This window comes from Pongo abelii, chromosome X, assembly GCF_028885655.2.
Source record: "Pongo abelii isolate AG06213 chromosome X, NHGRI_mPonAbe1-v2.0_pri, whole genome shotgun sequence".
Lineage (NCBI taxonomy): Eukaryota > Metazoa > Chordata > Mammalia > Primates > Hominidae > Pongo > Pongo abelii.
This window is the reverse complement of record NC_072008.2, coordinates 113,405,226-113,422,244: the sequence shown is the minus strand read 5'-3', so window position 1 is coordinate 113,422,244 and position 17,019 is coordinate 113,405,226. Positions and strand designations below refer to the sequence as shown.

At 48.1% G+C, this 17,019-nt stretch overlaps 1 protein-coding gene across 6 annotated transcripts in view; it reads right to left on the bottom strand.

Annotated features, from left to right (window-relative positions):
• Positions 1-2,202: 2,202 nt before the first annotated feature.
• The window catches only part of FRMPD3 (FERM and PDZ domain containing 3), a 161,030-nt gene continuing 146,213 nt past the window's right edge, over positions 2,203-17,019 (bottom strand). For 5 of the 6 annotated variants that reach the window (XM_054544939.1, XM_054544941.1, XM_054544937.1 and 2 more), the window contains 2 exons: positions 9,304-10,125; positions 3,203-7,151 (listed from right to left, as the gene is read on the bottom strand). In XM_054544939.1, coding sequence (XP_054400914.1) covers positions 4,102-7,151; positions 9,304-10,125 — 3,872 coding nt within the window. In that variant the 3' untranslated portion in view covers positions 3,203-4,101. Of the gene's footprint in view, positions 7,152-9,303; positions 10,126-17,019 lie in introns of all 6 variants that reach the window. The other variant, XM_054544936.1, reaches the window with a different exon arrangement.

Genomic DNA, 17,019 nt, shown 5'->3' with positions numbered 1-17,019 from the left:
TTGGCAGCAAAAATTCTGGCGGAGGCAGGTTCTTTCAATTCATTGCTGATGAAATTACCTATTATCCACAGTGCCTTCACAACACCTTGAAAAAAATGTGATTGTGCCAGCACCCACTGGCATTTTGGGTCCACGCCAACAGTATGAACCCATTTTCCTTTAAGTGGCTGAAGTCAGAAAGGCAGGAGTCAGGCTCTGGGACACTTGGATGGGGTGACTGGAGAGCATCAGCTTCAGGTTCAGGTTGAGGCCAAAGATGGCAAGGAAGACACTGGTGGCAATATGGCCTTTCCCTGCACTCCCAGATACTGCAGAGAATGACCCTGGGTCTGAGGTGACTGTCAGTCACCTCAGGAGAGTTTCAGGAGGTTTTGGAAAGTAGTTGGTGAAACTCAGCTGAGTTGGTGGGGCATGGAATGATAGCCCCAACACCTCATCTTTTGATAGAAGGATGCCAGGCTGTCTAGCCATGTCCAAGTACACTGCCCCAAATCAACCACTCCCAGAGGACACAGAGCCCTTTTCACTCACACACAAGTCTGGGATGGATCTCTCATGAGAGTCATCTCCTTCAACACTCATTTCTTCCACAAATATTTGAATACTACTATGTGCCAGGTACTGTGTGGGTGGGTACCCAGGGTGTAAAACTAAATAAGAATGTTTTCTGACCTTAAGGAGCTACCAGTGTAGTTAGTGCAGGGCCTTAGGGCTCCCAAGTTTTCAGACTGTCCAGTTGGGTCATTTTGAGTGGCAGTGGGCTTCAGTTTATCATGGCATTGACTCGCACTGAATCCCAGCCTTAGCGTTGTGGGACAGTATGCCTGGCAGGCAGCACCCGGAGAGCTCTGCCTGTAGTCCAAGGGCTGCTGCCTGTGGTTCCCTCCCATGTTTAAAGAGGAGCTTTGGCTTGGTGTTGAGGAACATGCAGAGAATCCCAGCCTGACTGTGCTGCCCCTGACTGTGCTGCCCCTGGCTCCTCTTCAATGCTTTGCTTCCAAACCTCTTTAGCCATAATCTTTGCAGACATGGAAAAAAAGGAGTCTGTAGGCCGAGTGTGGTGGCTCACACCTGTAATCCCAACAGTTTGGGAGAATGAGGTGGGTGGATCACCTGAGGTCAGGAGTTCAAGACCAGCCTGACCAACATGGTGAAACCCCATCTCTGCCAAAAAAAAAAAAAAATTAGCTGGGCGTGGTGGTGGGCACCTGTAATCCCAGCTACTTGGGAGGCTGAGGCAGGAGAATCACTTGAACCCAGGAGGCAGAGGTTACAGTGAGCTGAGATGACGCTATTGCACTCTAGCCTGGGTGACAGAGCGAGAATCTGTCTCAAAAAAAAGGGTCTGTTATCAATCTTTGGAAGTGACTAAGTAGGATCACTGTACACAATTGTGTAGCTTGTATACATAGCCAATGAGGCAAGTCGGGCTGGACAGGGCTGAAATTACCAAGCCATGTGCCCATCACACAGAGGGTGTCATGGTGGGGGCATGGGCAGCAGGAAGAACCTTTTTCTAATTTGGACAAAGATGCCTCAGGCTAGTGAAGACCTATAAGTACCAGAAGAAAATTAAGAAACAGGAGAAACAAAATAATTTCTCACCCTTGGGTAACTCTGAAAAGCCAGAAGGGTTAGCTCTGATTAGGGTCCTAATGCTTCCATACTATGGAAACAATCCCTCCTTCCTACCCCACTACATGGCCAGAGGCTGTTGCAAGGGATTCCATAGCCTAAACTGCGAGGCAGTCAGGCTGCACTCTGAGAGCAAGAAGGCACAGTTCAGAGGGAGAGGCCCCATTTCCCAACCCCAGTCTGAGGAGTGGCCTAAAATCCTAATTCCCAGGCCATCTGATACACTAGGCACAGAGCACACTGTGTTTCTCCACACACTCCCCCACACCACCTCCAGCCCTTCCGCTCTGAGGTCACAGCCATGGGGGCCAGGTGAGCCAGAAGCCTCGTGGTCAAGAGAAAGAGGTAGACAATTTCCAACTCCCATGAGAAACAGGAGGCTTCAAAGAGGAGCAAAGAGGATCCCCTGTGTGTTGGGGAGGTGGGAGGAACAGGGTCCTTAGCTGTCATCACCCACCAGTGCCCAGTACATAAGAGCAGGGGCCCAGGACGAGCACACAAAGGGCCACCACCAACCCACAATTCAAGGACACAAGGACACCCACAAAGAGGCACCGCAAAGACTTATTGGGATAGTAAGATGAATAGATTTAATCATTCTTGTTTGAAAAACAAGACATAAATTAGTGTATATATATATATAATTTATATATTTTATGTAGTATATATACTATATACAGACATTAGAAAATGTTTCCTCTCCATGAGGCTGAGGGAGAGGTGAAGGATGGCGGTGGAATGACACAGGCAGGGGCTGAGTGGCGAAGTTGGGAGAAAAAGAAGACCATGTCAGCACTCCAGCTTGCAGTGGCTGAGGGGAAAAGGATTCCCCACTGGCTGCATCTCTGGCCCATTCAACAACTTGGTCCTGGGGTAGGAGAAGCAAGGAAGTGAGGGGCTGGATTCTGTAGAAGAAACTCCCCTCCTCCTTGCCGGGAGAACTCACCACTCAGGGAGACTTTATTGCACTAGGGGCTACCAAGGATGGGCAGGAGTTAAGCACAGTGTACATCTTTATAAAACTCACATCAGAATGAAAGATTTCACATGGGCCTCTGACACAGTGATGAAACAGAGGCAGACACAGGGCACAAGGGTGTGGGAAATGGGGAGATATGGAGAGGCGGACGAGAAGCAATCTATACAGAAGAAACATTGGCTTTCTTTGTTCCCTACAGTGGGACAGTTGGTAGGGACTCCGTGTCTTCACTCCCAGGAAGGTTGCGGGGGTGGGGAGGGTCGGGGGAGGGTTGGCAGCAGTGGTGGTGGTGGTGGCAGCGGCGGCGGTGGTGGCAGCGGTGGTGGCAATAGGAGGTGTGTGTCAAGGTGGATGTTAAACAGTGTGAATTCCCTCCCAGATGGCTCCAGAGAGGGAGAAAGGTGCAGGACTGCACCGGGTAAGGCGCTCAGCTTCTTTTCTTAGAGAGACAAATCCACAGGGTCAATACACAGCCAAAAGCATATACTCAGGATTAACATATCACGCTAGCTTCCAGAAGTTTAAGATATAGTCATCAACACCCCCCACCCCTACCCCTTTCCCCCCTCCCCCCACCCCCTTCCCCGATCCACAGCTAAGTCAAACTCCTAAGGACAGTCTCTCTGGTAGAGAGATGTTGAGAGAGAAGCCTCACGCCTGCAGCAACAGCCCCTGCGCTGGGCTGGGCCGGGCTAGGCGGGCTCCTAGGCCTGCACTGGGTCTCCCCAGGCAGACGTTTTCACCAGGTACCTTACCCAAAACGAGTGGGGTGATCCCAGATGCTTGCTCCCTAGTGGACTGAGCTGCCCTGCCCATCAGGGAGGGGCAGGGCACTTTGGGGATGGCTGGTGTGGAGCTACTGGACCTGGAGGTGAGGGCTCCCCAGGCTGCCGGCCAGTTGGGCAGCTGCAAACAGCCTAGTGTGGCTGTTTTCTGCAGACATCTCACCCAGGCACAGGCCCTCAGGGTGGCACCTGCCAGGTGAGCGTGAGCCCAAGGTGGTTGGGCACATCTGGACTGAGTACCCTCTCCCCTCGGCACGGCAATGTGGCCTGCTGCTACTGCCACTGCTCCCAGCAGGGGAGCCGATGCCACGAGGAGCTCAAAGCCTGAGGGTCTGCTTGCTTCAGGTCCTGGCTCCCCCAGCGCCCAACACGGATTGAGCAGGAAGTGAGCCTGATGTCACCTCTCAGCCCCAGAGAAGAGATAAAATACAGCTCTGCTGTGAGCAGAGTGAAGAGGGGCCTTTGCCCTCACAGTGAGGCCCAGAGGCCAGGGAAGGGGTGAGGACACCCAGGGCGGCAGCTAAGCCTGCAGCCCTTAAGAGAGAGCCTCAATCAAGAGCGTTTCCACTCCCCGGAGACTGATGGGCTCTTGGACCCTGACTGGCTCAGCAGACACACACACACTCACCACAAGATGCAAGGACCACAAAGCTCAAACCTGGGGCCATGGTTGGGGAAGGGGAACAGGTGTGGGCAGATGCCCTACTTAATAAGGGTTTTTAAGGAGTGGGTGAATGTGCTCATAACAGTCGCCGAAGCTGGGGAGCCTGGTGGATGCTCTGTGGCTGCCCCTGCAGCTGCTGCCACCTGCTGCTGCTGCTGCTGCTGTTGTTGTTGCTGCTGCTGTTGTTGTTGCTGCTGCTGCTGGTTAAGGTTACGGGCTGTGGACTCCTCAGCTGCACGCAGCAGGAAGGTGTAGTTCCTCACCACCTCTTCTACCTTGGCCAGCAGCTCTTGGCGCTGGGCCTCGGAGCGCACAATGAACACCAGCCGCACGAAGGTCTCAATGAGGCTGCTCAGCACCTGGAAGCTGCCCGTGATGGCTGCCAGCATGTGAGTTGGGCTCTTGTCCACATTGGCCACACGGCGGCAGGAGGCCCGGAGCTCCTTGAACTTGAGAGCTAGCTCAAGCTTATACTCGGAGATCTGAGAGACATAGGGCTTGGGGGCACGGGCTTCGGGGCTGGCCACACACTGCCGCAGGACTGTCAGCAGCTCGTTGGTGTCCAGCCGGGCAGCCAGGAAGCCATCAGGGAGGCCATAGGCATGGGCCCGCAGGGCATTGATCTTGGCCAGGCTCCCCTCGAAGGTGGACACACGGAGGTCAATCTCCTGAGTGCGGGAGGCCTCAGGGCTGCTGCTGCTGCAGGTAGCAGCATCCAGCACCTGCAGGGTCCTGCTCACCACAGGCACCACCTGCTCATCCAGCTTCATGCCAGGCAGGATCTTCATGGGGATAGAGTAGGAGAGCTCATCCTTGCCATCACTGGCGTCATCTGCCATGTCACACTTGCGGTAGTAGAAGCAGTAGCGGATGGAGCAGCACTTGCTGCTCTCACTGTCCTCGTCTAGCTCGGCAGGCTTCCGGTACACCTCCTCGGGCAGTGAGAACACCGCCATCTGTCTGGGGCCTTTGGTCTCTGGGGCAACCTGGACGTAGGAGGGGTCTCCCAGCGTCGGTGACTCCAGAGACCTGCTTTTGGGACCCAAGGCTATGGGGAGGCTTGCCTCTACCTCCTTGGCCTCCCTGGGCAGCATGCCCAGGGGAGGATGTGGGTAGACATCCGAGGTCAGCGAGGCCCTGTCACCCTCGTCCAGCTCACTGATACTGTAGCGGCGCATCAGTTTCCTGTAATTGGGAGCTCCCAGACACTCGCCCCCCGAGGCACACGTGGTCAGGCACGAAACACCACTCTCAGGGTCCGATCGGCACTCTCGGGATTCCAGGCTGGTAGAACGAATGCGCCGGACATTGATGGGGCTGCTGAGGCTCACGCCTGGGCCAGCCTCTGGCTGCCTCTGGCTAGGGAGGACCCTGTCCCTTTCCCTCCCCCGGAGGCTGGGCACTGGTGTCTGGGTGGCTTGTGGCCGGCCCCCCCGGCAGATGCGCTTGCAGTCGCAGCTGCGCCTCTGCTCACGGGACATGCCAGGCCCCTGCTGCACAGGGCTGCTGCGGAGCTGGCAGCTGCAGCGGCCAGGTGCTGGAGGTTGTAGGTACTCGGTGCCTGGCAGCTCCCCCTGGCTTGGTGGCTTTAGAAGTTCCTCAAGGAACTCCAGCTCATACTGCTTTACCTTCTGCAGTTGGGCCTGCCGCTCATCTGTCTCCTTCTTCTGGCGGGTTGGGAAGGTGGCAGAGAATAAATTGCGTAGCCGGAAAGGACCTCGGGATGACTTGGGTTTTGCAGGGCCTTCAGAGGTCGAGTGGGCTCCATTGAGAGTTGTTTCAAGCTTCCTAGAGGGCATGGTGCTCACCTGCCGGCTGGCAGCCTGAGATCTCAGTGGGCTCTGGCCTCGAGGTTGGCAGCTGGGGCTCTGGCCTCGAGACTGGCTGCTGGGGCTGTGGCCATGAGGCTGGCAGCTGGGGCTGTGGCTTCTTGACTGGCAGCTGGGGCTCTGCAGAGCCATGGGGTAGGTAGCTCGGGGAACCAGGCTGGTCTCTTCGAGCTTGCTTCTTTTGGGTGTGCTCTCCAGCTGCGCCTTCTCCCCTTGGCTGGAGATGGTGCCCTGCTTCTGCAGGGTGGGCTTACCACCCTCTGGCCCGCCTTTGCCTGCTACCTCCCCTGTAGCCTGCTTGCCCACTGACTCTCGGCTCATTCTCAAAAGATAGCTTTTGGGAGGGAAATTTTGAACAGGCAGCCTGTCCTCTTGTTGGGAGAGGTGCAGGCTGTCAGCCCGGCTGCCTGTGGGTGCTCTGGGGCTGGAAGAGACCTCTGCGCCCAGCTGATGCTGAGAATTCCGTGAGGTCTCTGGAGTACTGGGGCTAATTTTGAACTTCAGATTCTTATTGGCACTGCTGCTCATCATGCTAACCTCTGGCCTCCCCATGCTGGCCTCCAGCCTTCTCTCACCCCTGCTGGGGGGGTTCCCCAAAGCCCCACCAGCAGTGACTAGACTCTTACTGTGAACCACTTGCTGTAGGGCGGCCGAGATGATGGCAGGGGTCACACTGCCCTTTGGGTCCAGGATAAGCTTGGGGCTCAACCTGACCTCCTTGGGCAGGTTGTCCCTCAGCTCAGAGACCTGCTCTTCACTGAGGGATGATGTGGCTGCCCTCAGTGACATTTCTAGGCCTGCCCTAGTGTGGCCAGGCCCTTTGTCCTCAGGAACTGGGGACAGCAGACTCAGATTCTTCTGTTCACTAAGCTGTGGGGACAGTGCTGGGTGCACTGCCAAGGAGTATGTTCGTTCTGCCTGTACCTGGCCCTCTGACTGGGGCAGCTTCCTCCGAGCGCCAGGGGGGCCAGGACTCTGGCCTGTGGCAATGGGTTGGAGAGATGGGTTGGGATCTGGGCGCCCGAGAGAGTAAGGGGCCGTAAGAACAGCCTGGGCTGCACAGCTCTGGATCCGGAAGGGCAGGTCCTTGCGGGCAAGGAGGCTGTCCTTGTTGAGGTGCTGGGCCAGGAAGTAGGTGGTGTTCTGGTGCTGCTTCATGGCCGACATCATCTCTGACATGTCTGTGAGCTCTGAAGAGTTGGTTTCATGACCCGAGTCCAGCGATGATTCAGGAGTGATTGTGGCCAGCACAATCAGACCTGGAGGAACAGGGATAGGGCTTGTTATGCTTACTGAAATCAAGTTCTTTTCCAGCTCTACACAGTTGTCCCTCGGTATTCATGGGCGATTGGCTCTAGGACTCCTGAAGATTCCAAAACTTGCAGATGCTCAAGTCCTGATATGAAATGGCATAGTATTTGCATGTAACCTATGTACATCTTTCCATGTACTTTAAAGCCTCTCTAGATTACTTATAATACCTAACACAATGTAAATGCTATGTAAATAGTTGTTATACTGTGTTGTTTAGGGAATAATGACAAGAAAAATCTGTACATGTTCAGTATAGACATATTTCTTTTTTTCAAATATTTTTGATCTGCAGTTGGTTGAATCAGTGGATGCAGAACCCTCAGATACAGAGGGCTGACTGTATAGGAAGGGCATAGAAGCCAAGGTTAGCCAGCAGTATTTCCAGCTGGAGAAAAACAGTCAGGCCTGGCGAGAATGCAGGGCTGAGGGTGGGAAGAGTGGAGGGGAGGGGACAAAGAGGGGCAAGCTATAAGAAGGGGATGAAAGGCTGGAATCCAAAACAGAAACAAAAGAGGTGGCGAGAGGATCTGGGCAGTTTTATGGCAAATTACCATGCAAATCACATGCTAAACAGCATGCTAATCACAACTATTTTTAGATTCAACAGCTAGGAAATTTTTGTTAATTGTCCTAAAGAGGGGCTGGCAAAGAGAGGTCTCTCTCTATCCCTCCTCATCTGGCCAGGCCTGCCTACAGTCATTGCAGCTGAGGCCATTTAGCTGAGCTTGTCCTCTCTCCAGCAGCCACGTGGGACTCAAGCCTGGGAGCAGCTAGCACTCTCTCCAGACTCTAAGCAAAGAGAAATGCCAGCCCTGGGGGCCAAATACATGGGGGCTGTCCAAAGTCAAGGGTGTCCTCACACACGGAAAAGGCAGGCTCTCTCTGACCCCAATCCCTCATGGTCCCTATTCCTCCCTATTCCTTTTCTGTTGCTGTGTCATTTACCTCTTCTTTTTCTTTTTCTTTTTTTTTAGAGTCTCACTCTGTCGCCCAGGCTGGAGTGCAGTGGTGCAATATCGGCTCACTGCGACCTCCGCCTCTCAGGTTCAAGCGATTCTCCTGCCTCAGCCTCGTGAGTAGCTGAGACTACAGTTGTGCACCAGCCCACCCAGTTAATTTTTGTATTTTTAGTAGAGACAGGTTTTCACCATGTTGGCCAGGCTGATCTCGAACTCCTGACCTCAAGTAATCTGCCCACCTCGGCCTCCAAAAGTGCTGGGATTACAGGTGTGAGCCACCACGCCCAGCTCTCTTCTTTTTTTTTAAGGTGTATGTATATGGAGGGACATATGTGTGACTATGTGTGTGTGTCTGACGTGTGTTTGTCTACAAGATGGACATACGTGTGTTTATAACGGGGAACAGCATGCACGTTGTACGGTTCTCCTGTGAACTAATACTTAGTAACAATAGCTACCACTTACTGAGGTCTTACTGTGTGCTAGGCAGTGCTTACATGCTTTGCATGAATGATCTCATTCAATCCTTATGACAACCCCATGTGATAGAACTACTTTTATAAAACCCATTTAAGATGACAGAATGAGGCTCAGAGAGAGTAAGTGCCTTGCCAAAGGTTACACTGACAATGATTGAAGAAACCAGGACTTGGGTGCATCTGATTCAGAGCCCATGTTCTTAGGCAGGAGAAAGACCTCAGCCATAAGCAGTGATGGCCCTTGGCTCCCCTGGTCCCAGGTCACTAGGTAGTGAGTTGGTCGTTTTGCTTTTCTTTCAATCATGTGCATGCTGGATGTTCTGTTCTTCGCCTGTCTTTTACATCTCTCACAGTTTTTCTCTGATCCTCCATCCTGGCCTGCATCCATAGCTGTCATGACCCCAATCCCTGCGATCTATCTGTAAGGCATTTCCAAAGAGATGCTATGATGAGAGCCAGAACTCTAGCTAGAGCTGAGCAGCTGCTCCCTGCTGTAACATCGTTGCTCCTCTGACCCTATCTAAACAACCTTTGGTACATCCACTGCCCTGACATACCTCAGTGACTCTGACACCTATTTGGGAAGACACAATGTTACCTACTGGCCCTTCTTGGACAAGAGAAGGGGGTGGAAAGAAGGAGAAGGAATCGGTCATTACCTGCAGTCTGTGGGGGTGGTGGGTGTGGTCCATCCTCGGATGCAGCCAGGGCTTCCAGAGCCTGCAGAGTAGACACCAGGGCATCATCTAGCTCCTGGGCATGATCTCGAACTGTCCGGGTCTGCACGCTGTCAATCAATGTCACTGGAATCTCATCGTACAGAAGCCCACGCAGGTGGCGTCCTTGTTCCTGGCTCTGGACAGCCCGGCGCTTGGGGTCATCCTCATCAGAGCTGTTGTCTCGGAAACCAGGGGGTGGGGCAGCAATGGCTGGCAACAGAGAAGTTGTCTCATCTTCCTCCTCCTCCTCCTCCTCACTCCCAGGTGGTGGGAGGGACATCAAATCTACTATATTGTCACGAGAGGAGCCAGGCTTCCCACCTTTGCGAGGGCCCAGCTGCTCCTGAAGTTTGGCTTTGCAAGAGTCACAGTAGAAATTCAGGGCTTCAGCCCCAAGGGAATTGTCCAAGGTGTAGGACCGGGCCCTGCTGGCACAAGGCTCGTGGTCTAGGCTAGCTGCATCAAAGTCATCAGGGACTACCTCATAACCTTGGCCAGAGCTTTTGGATGTGGGGTCAGACTTGGTTCGGGGCCTGGTCTCCTCAAAGAAGATTAGGTTCTCGTTGACATCTGTCCGGCTTTCCTGCTCCTTCCTTTGTTCCCGCATATGGAGGTAGCAGAAGCTGACAAGCTCAGAGTCGGCAGGCGGGGGCGTGCAGCGGCTCGATTTCCTGGGGCTGGTGCCCACGCTGCCCACATAACTACTCTCCTTTTTCCCCAGATGGCCCCCAGTGACAGGGCGGTGGGCGCTGTGCATGTAATCTAAACCCAGAAAGAGAATCAACAGATGAGCCCTGGTGCCAAGGATTGTGAATGAGCTTCCTTGTTGTTTCTGGCCCATGTCTCTGCAGCACAGCTGAGTGGCAGGTCCCAAGACAAAGCATTACCTGGCTGCCAAAGATTAGGGGTAGGGAAGTTGATGAGCTATGTTACTGCTGACCCTGAAAGTAGAGGGAATAGAGTCTAATAACTTGAGCTGCTAATAGCCCCATCACCTCTGAAATGGGAAAAGGCATGGGGTATGGTAGGGGTCGGGGTGAACACCCTGGTTTAGGGCCTGGTATCTGGGCACAGCTGGACTCTTACATGGATACTCTCTATCTGAAAGTCAGCTGTAAACGTATGTCCCACTTGGAACTGTTCCTGCCCCTGTCCCCACCCCTTTTCAGAGCTTTTCCAACCACCAGTGCTCTGTTGTTCCTGTTATCTTGAATCTCTTCTAGCAGAAGGAAATAAATCTGACAAGTTACTAATGCTTTAGTCAGAACCTGTTAAACAGGCTACATATAATGCCCAAGAGTTTGCATTTCAAAGAGGCCTGTTGATGGAGGGATCCTAAAAGAATAATGCTGTATATTAGAATTCCAGGGTCTGAATGTGTAAAGTATATGGGAGATATGCTGGGATGTGCATATGTGGGAGGAGGGCAGGGGAAGCATTCTTATAATTCTTCAAATTTTATTCTTTTCTGCATTCATGCAGGGCCAGCCCTACGTGCTACACATACATATGGCAAATGCTCTCGTCAACCGCTCTTAATGATGGTAGGTGTGTGCATCTGAGAATTATCTATAGCAAATGCTTTATCTGTGAAGACCTTTTCTCACTGTTTTTGGAGCTCTTCCCCATTTTATCTGTGAGAATATACTCAGACAGCAGACAGACAGATGACAAACAAGCACTAACTTAGGCTAAGGTCCTAATATACATGATCCTACTTATTCTTCATAACAACCCAATGAGGTAGTTATTATCATTATTCACATTTTACAGATAAAGAAACTGACTCACCTAAGGTTACACAGACCAAGTGGTAGACTGGATTTCCGCCTAGGTCTGAAAGACTTCAAAACCCATGTTTTTAGCCATTACCCTTATAACTCATCATGGTGGTCAAGATGCTGGAAGACAACCCTTCGAAATGCCACTCAAACTCCAGTTTGACAGAGTCAATATGCCAGTGTTGCCTTTCACTAGAGATTACATCTATGACAAAAGTACAGCACTGGTACCTAACAACAAAACCCCCAAATACAGAAAGAAAAAACTGACAGAACTGAAGGGAAAAATACACAATTCAACAACAGTAGTAGGAGACTTCAATACTCTACTTTCTTTCTTTTCTTTTCTTTTCTTTTTTTTTTTTTTTGAGACGGAGTCTCACTCCATTGCCCAGGCTAGAGTCCAGTGGTGCGACCTCGGCTCTCTGCAGCCTCCGCCTCCTGGGTTCAAGTGATTCTCCTGCCTCAGCCTCCCGAGTAGCCGGGATTACAGGCGCCTGCCACCACGCCCGGCTAATTTTTTGTGTTTTTGGTAGAGGCGGGGTTTCAACATGTTGGCCAGGCTGGTCTCAAACTCCTGACCTCAAGTGATCCACTTGCCCTGGCCTCCCAAATGCAGGGATTACAGGCGTGACCCACCGCACCTGGCCAATACTCCACTTTCAATAATGGATAAAACAACTAAGCAGAATATCAACAAGGAAACAGAGGACCTGAACAATACTATAAATCAAACTAGACCTAACCGAAATCTATAGAACCATCTACTTAACAGCAGCAGAATATACATTATTCTTAAGTGCATATGGAACACTGTTGTGAATAAACCGTATGTTAGGATCTAAAATAAGCCTTACTAGATTTAAAAGGAATAAAATCATACAAAATATATTTTCTGAGCACAACATAATTAAATTAGAAATCAGTAACAGAAGGGAGTCTGGGAAATTCACAAGTAGAAATCAAACAAAACACTTTTTTTTTTTTTTGATACAGGGTCTCGCTCTGTCACCTAGGTTGGATTGTAGTGGTGCAGTCTTGGCTCACTGCAACCTCCACCTCCTGGGCTCAAGTGATCCTCCCACGTCAGCCTCCCAAGTAGCTGGGATTACAGGCATCTGCCACCACGCCCGGCTAATTTTTGTATTTTTGGTAGACATGAGGTTTCACCATGTTGGCCAGGCTGGTCTCAAAATCCTGGCCTCAAGTGATCTGCCTGCCTCGGCCTCCCAAAGTGCTGGGATTACAGGCATGAGCAACCGTGCCCAGCCAAAACACTCTTAAATAACCAGGCTGTCAAGGAAAAAAATCACAAGAGAAATTAGAAAATACTTTGAGATGAATAAAAATGAAAATACAACATACCAAAATTTATGGGATCTAGCTAAAGTCATTCTTTTTTTAAATTTTTTATTAATTTATTTTTTGAGATGGAGTTTTGCTCTTATTGCCCAGGGTGGAGTGCAATGGCACAATCTCAGCTCATTGCAACCTCCACCTCCCGGGTTCAAGCGATTCTCCTGCCTTAGCCTCCCAAGTAGCTGGGATTATAAGCATGTGCCACCATGTCTGGTTAATTTTGTATGTTTAGTAGAGATGGGGTTTCACCATGTTGGTCAGGCTGGTCTTGAACTCCTGACCTCAAGTGATCTGCCTGCCTCAGCCTCCCAGAGTGCTGGGATTATAGGCATGAGCCACCGCGCCCGGCCTAAAATAGTTCTTAAAGGGGAAATCTGTAGCTGAAAGTGCCTACGTTAAAAAAGAGGAAAGATTCCATATGAATTACCATAAACTTCCACTTCTACCTTAAGAAACCAGAAAAACAAGAGCAAACTAAGTAGAAAGAATGAATAAGACCTACTATTTGATAACGCAGTAGGATGACTACCGTCAATAATAACTTAATTGTACTTTTAAAAATAACTAAAAGAGCCAGAGTAATCAGACAAGAGAAATAAATAAAGGGCATCCAAATCGGTAAAGAGGAAGTCGAATTGTCACTGTTCACAGATGATATGATCATATACCTAGAAAACGCTGAAGACTCATCCAAAAAGCTCCTAGATCTGATAGATGAATTCATTAAAGTTTCAGGATACAAAATCAATGTACACAAATCAGTAGCACTGCTATACACCAACAGCGACCATGCTGAGAATCAAATCAAGAACTTAACCCTTCTTACAATAGCTGCAAAAAAAAACAAACAAACAAACAAAAAAAACTTAGGAATATACCTAGCCAAGGAGGTGAAAGACCTCTACAAGGAAAACTACAAAACACTGCTGAAAGAAATCACAGATGACACAAACAAATGAAAACACAGCCTATGCTCATGGGTGGGTGCAATCAATATTGTGAAAATGACCATACTGCTAAAAGCGATCTGTAAATTCAATGCAATTCCCATCAAAATGCCATCATCATTTTTCACAGAACTAGAAAAGAAAAATCCTAAAATTTATATGGAACCAAAAAAGAGCCTGCATAGCAAAAGCAATCCTAAGCAAAAGAACAAATCTGGAGGCATCACATTATCAGATTTCAAACTATACTACGAGGCATGGTACTGGTATAAAAATAGGTACATAGGCCAATGGAACAGAATAGAGAACCCCAAAATAAACTCAAATACTTACAACCAACTGATCTTCGACAAAGCAAACAAAAACATAAAGTGGGGAAAGGACACCCTTTTCAACAAATGGTGTTGGGACAATTGGCTAGCCCCATGTAGGAGAATGAAACTGGATCCTCATCTCTCACATTATACAAAAATTAACTCAAGAGGGATTAAGGACTTAAATCTAAGACCTGAAACCATAAAAGTTCTAGAAGATAACATTGGAAAACCCCTTCTAGACATTGGCTTACACAAGGATTTCATGACCAGGAACCCAAAAGCAAAAGCAATAAAAATAAAGATAAATAGTTGGGACTTAATTAAACTAAAGAGCTTTTGCACAGCAAAAGGTACAGTCAACAGAGTAAACAGACAACCCACAGAGTGGGAGAAAATCTTTGCAAACTATGCATCCAACAAAGGACTAATATCCAGAATCTACAAGGAGCTCAGACAAATCAGCAAGAAAAATCAAACAATCCCACAAAAAAGTTGGCTAAGGACATGAATAGACAATTCTCAAAAGAAGGTATACAAATGGCCAACGAGCATATGGAAAAATGTGCAACATCCCTAATTATCAGGGAAATGCAAATCAAAATTACAATGCAATATCATCTTACTCCTACAAGAATTCGCCATAATGGCTGGGCACGATAGCTCACGCCTGTAATCCCAGCACTTTGGGAAGCTGAGGTGGGCAGATCACAAGGTCAGGAGTTCGAGACCAACCTGATCAACATGGTGAAACTCCGTCTCTACTAAAATACAAAAATTAGCCGGGCATGGTGGTGCATGCCTGTAATCCCAGCTACTCAGGAGGCTGAGCCAGGAGAATGGCTTGAACTCGGGAGGCGGAGGTTGTGCCACTGCACTCCAGCCTGGGTGACAGAGCAAGACTCCGTCAAAAAAAAAAAAAGAATGGCCATAATTTAAAAATTTAAAAAAATACGTGTTGGTGTGGATATGGTGAAAAGGAACACTTTTACACTGCTGGTGGGAATGTAAACTAGTACAACCACTATGGAAAACAGTATGGAGATTCCTTTAAAAGCTAAAAGTAGATCTACCATTTGATCCAGGAAGTCATTACATAAAAAAGGCACAATTCACAACTGCAAAAATATGGAACCAGCCCAAATGCCCATCAATCAACGAGTAGATGAAGAAAAATGTGGTACAGTTGGGCACAGTGGCTCATGTCCCAGCACTTTTGGAGCCGAGATTGCACCACTTCACTCCAGCCTGGGTGACAGAGCGAGATTCCATCTAAAAACATTAATAAATGAATATTAAAAAAAGTTTTAAATGTGATTGATGAGATTGGACACATTCAGGAAGGTATGGCTGTAGACTAAAATGTGGTAAATATATACAATGAAATACTACTCAGCCACAAAAAGGAATGAAATAATGGCATTTGCAGCAACCTGGGTGGAGTTGGAGACCATTATTCTAAGTGAAGTAACTCAGGAATGGAAAACCAAACATCATATGTTCTCACTTACAAGTGGGAGCTAAGCTATGAGGATGCAAAGGCATAAAAATGATAGGATGGACCTTGGGGACTTGCGGGGAAGGGTGGGAGGGGGTGAGGAATAAAAGATTACACACTGGGTACAGGGTATACTGCTCGGGTGATGAGTACACCAAAATCTAAGAAATCACCTCTGAACAACTTATCCATGTAACCAAACACCACCTGTTCCCTAAAAACTATTGAAATAAAAATAAAATAAAATAACTAAAAGAGTATAATTGGATTGTTTGTAACACAAAGAAAAGATAAATGCTTGAGAGGATGAATACCCCATTCCCCATGATATGCTTATTTCACATTGCATGCCTGTATCAAAACATCTCATGTACCCCATAAATATATACAACTATTATGTACACACAAAAATTAAAAACAAAACAAAAATAAAGGCAAAAAAAGAAGAGCAAATAACCCAAAGCAAGTGGAAGGAAATACATAGAGGATAGAAAAAAAATAGAGAAAATCAATGAAACTAAAAGTTGGTGCTTTGAACAGATTAGCTGGAAAGATCAAACAAAAAAGAGAGAAGACTCAAATTACTAAAATCAGGAATGAAAGAAAGAATATCACTACTGACCATACAGATATGAAATTGATTATAAGGGAATATGAATAAAGATATATCAACTGGATAACCTAAATGGTATGGACAAATTCTTAGAAATATACAACTTAGGCTGGGTGCAGTGGCTCACGCCTGTAATCCCAGCACTTTGGGAGGCCAAGGTAGGTGGATCACTTGAGATCAGAAGTTCAAGACCAGCCCAACCAACATGGTGAAACCTCATCTCTACTAAATACAAAAAATTAGCTGGGCATGGTGGCACATACTTGTAATCCCAGCTACTTGGGAGGCTGAGGCAGGAGAATAGTTTGAATCCGGGAGGTAAAGGTTTCAGTGAGCCAAGATTGCACCATTGCACTCCAGCCTGGGCAACAAGAGCAAAACACCATCTAAAAAAAAAAAAAAAAAAGGAAAGAAAGAAAGAAATATACAATTTGCCAAAACTGATTCAAGAAGATAGAAAATCTGAATAGACAATAACAGGAAAAGAAATTGAATTAGGATAGGAATTAAAACTCCTCCCTCACCCCCAAAAAAAGTCCAGGCCCAGGTGATTTCTACCAGTGGATTCTACCAAATGCTGAAAGAAGCACTTATACCAGCCTTTCACAAACCCTTCCAAAAATCAAAAGAGGAGAGAACACTTCTTGACTCATTGTATGAGGCCCATACTACCTTGATACCAAAACCAGACAAAGATGTCACAAGAAAACTACAGACAAATATCTTTCATGAATACAGACACAAAATCCCTCAACAAAATACCAGCAAACTGAATTCAGCAACATCTAAAAAGAATTATACACCATGACCCAGCGGTGTATAAATACTAACAAACTGAATCCAGCAACATATAAAAAGAATTATACACCATGACCAAGTGGGATTTATTGCAGTAATGCAAGGTTGCTTTAACATCCAAAAATCAATGTAATACACCATGTAAATAGACTAGAGGACAAAAACTACATGATCATCTCAATAGATGCACAAAAACATAAATAAAAACATAAATCTAACACCCTTTCATAATAAAACACTCAATAAACTAGGAATAAAAGGGAACTTCCTCAATATGATAAAGGTTACCTATAAAAAACTCACAGCTAACATCATACTTGATTCGAATGAAAGGATAAAAGCTTAG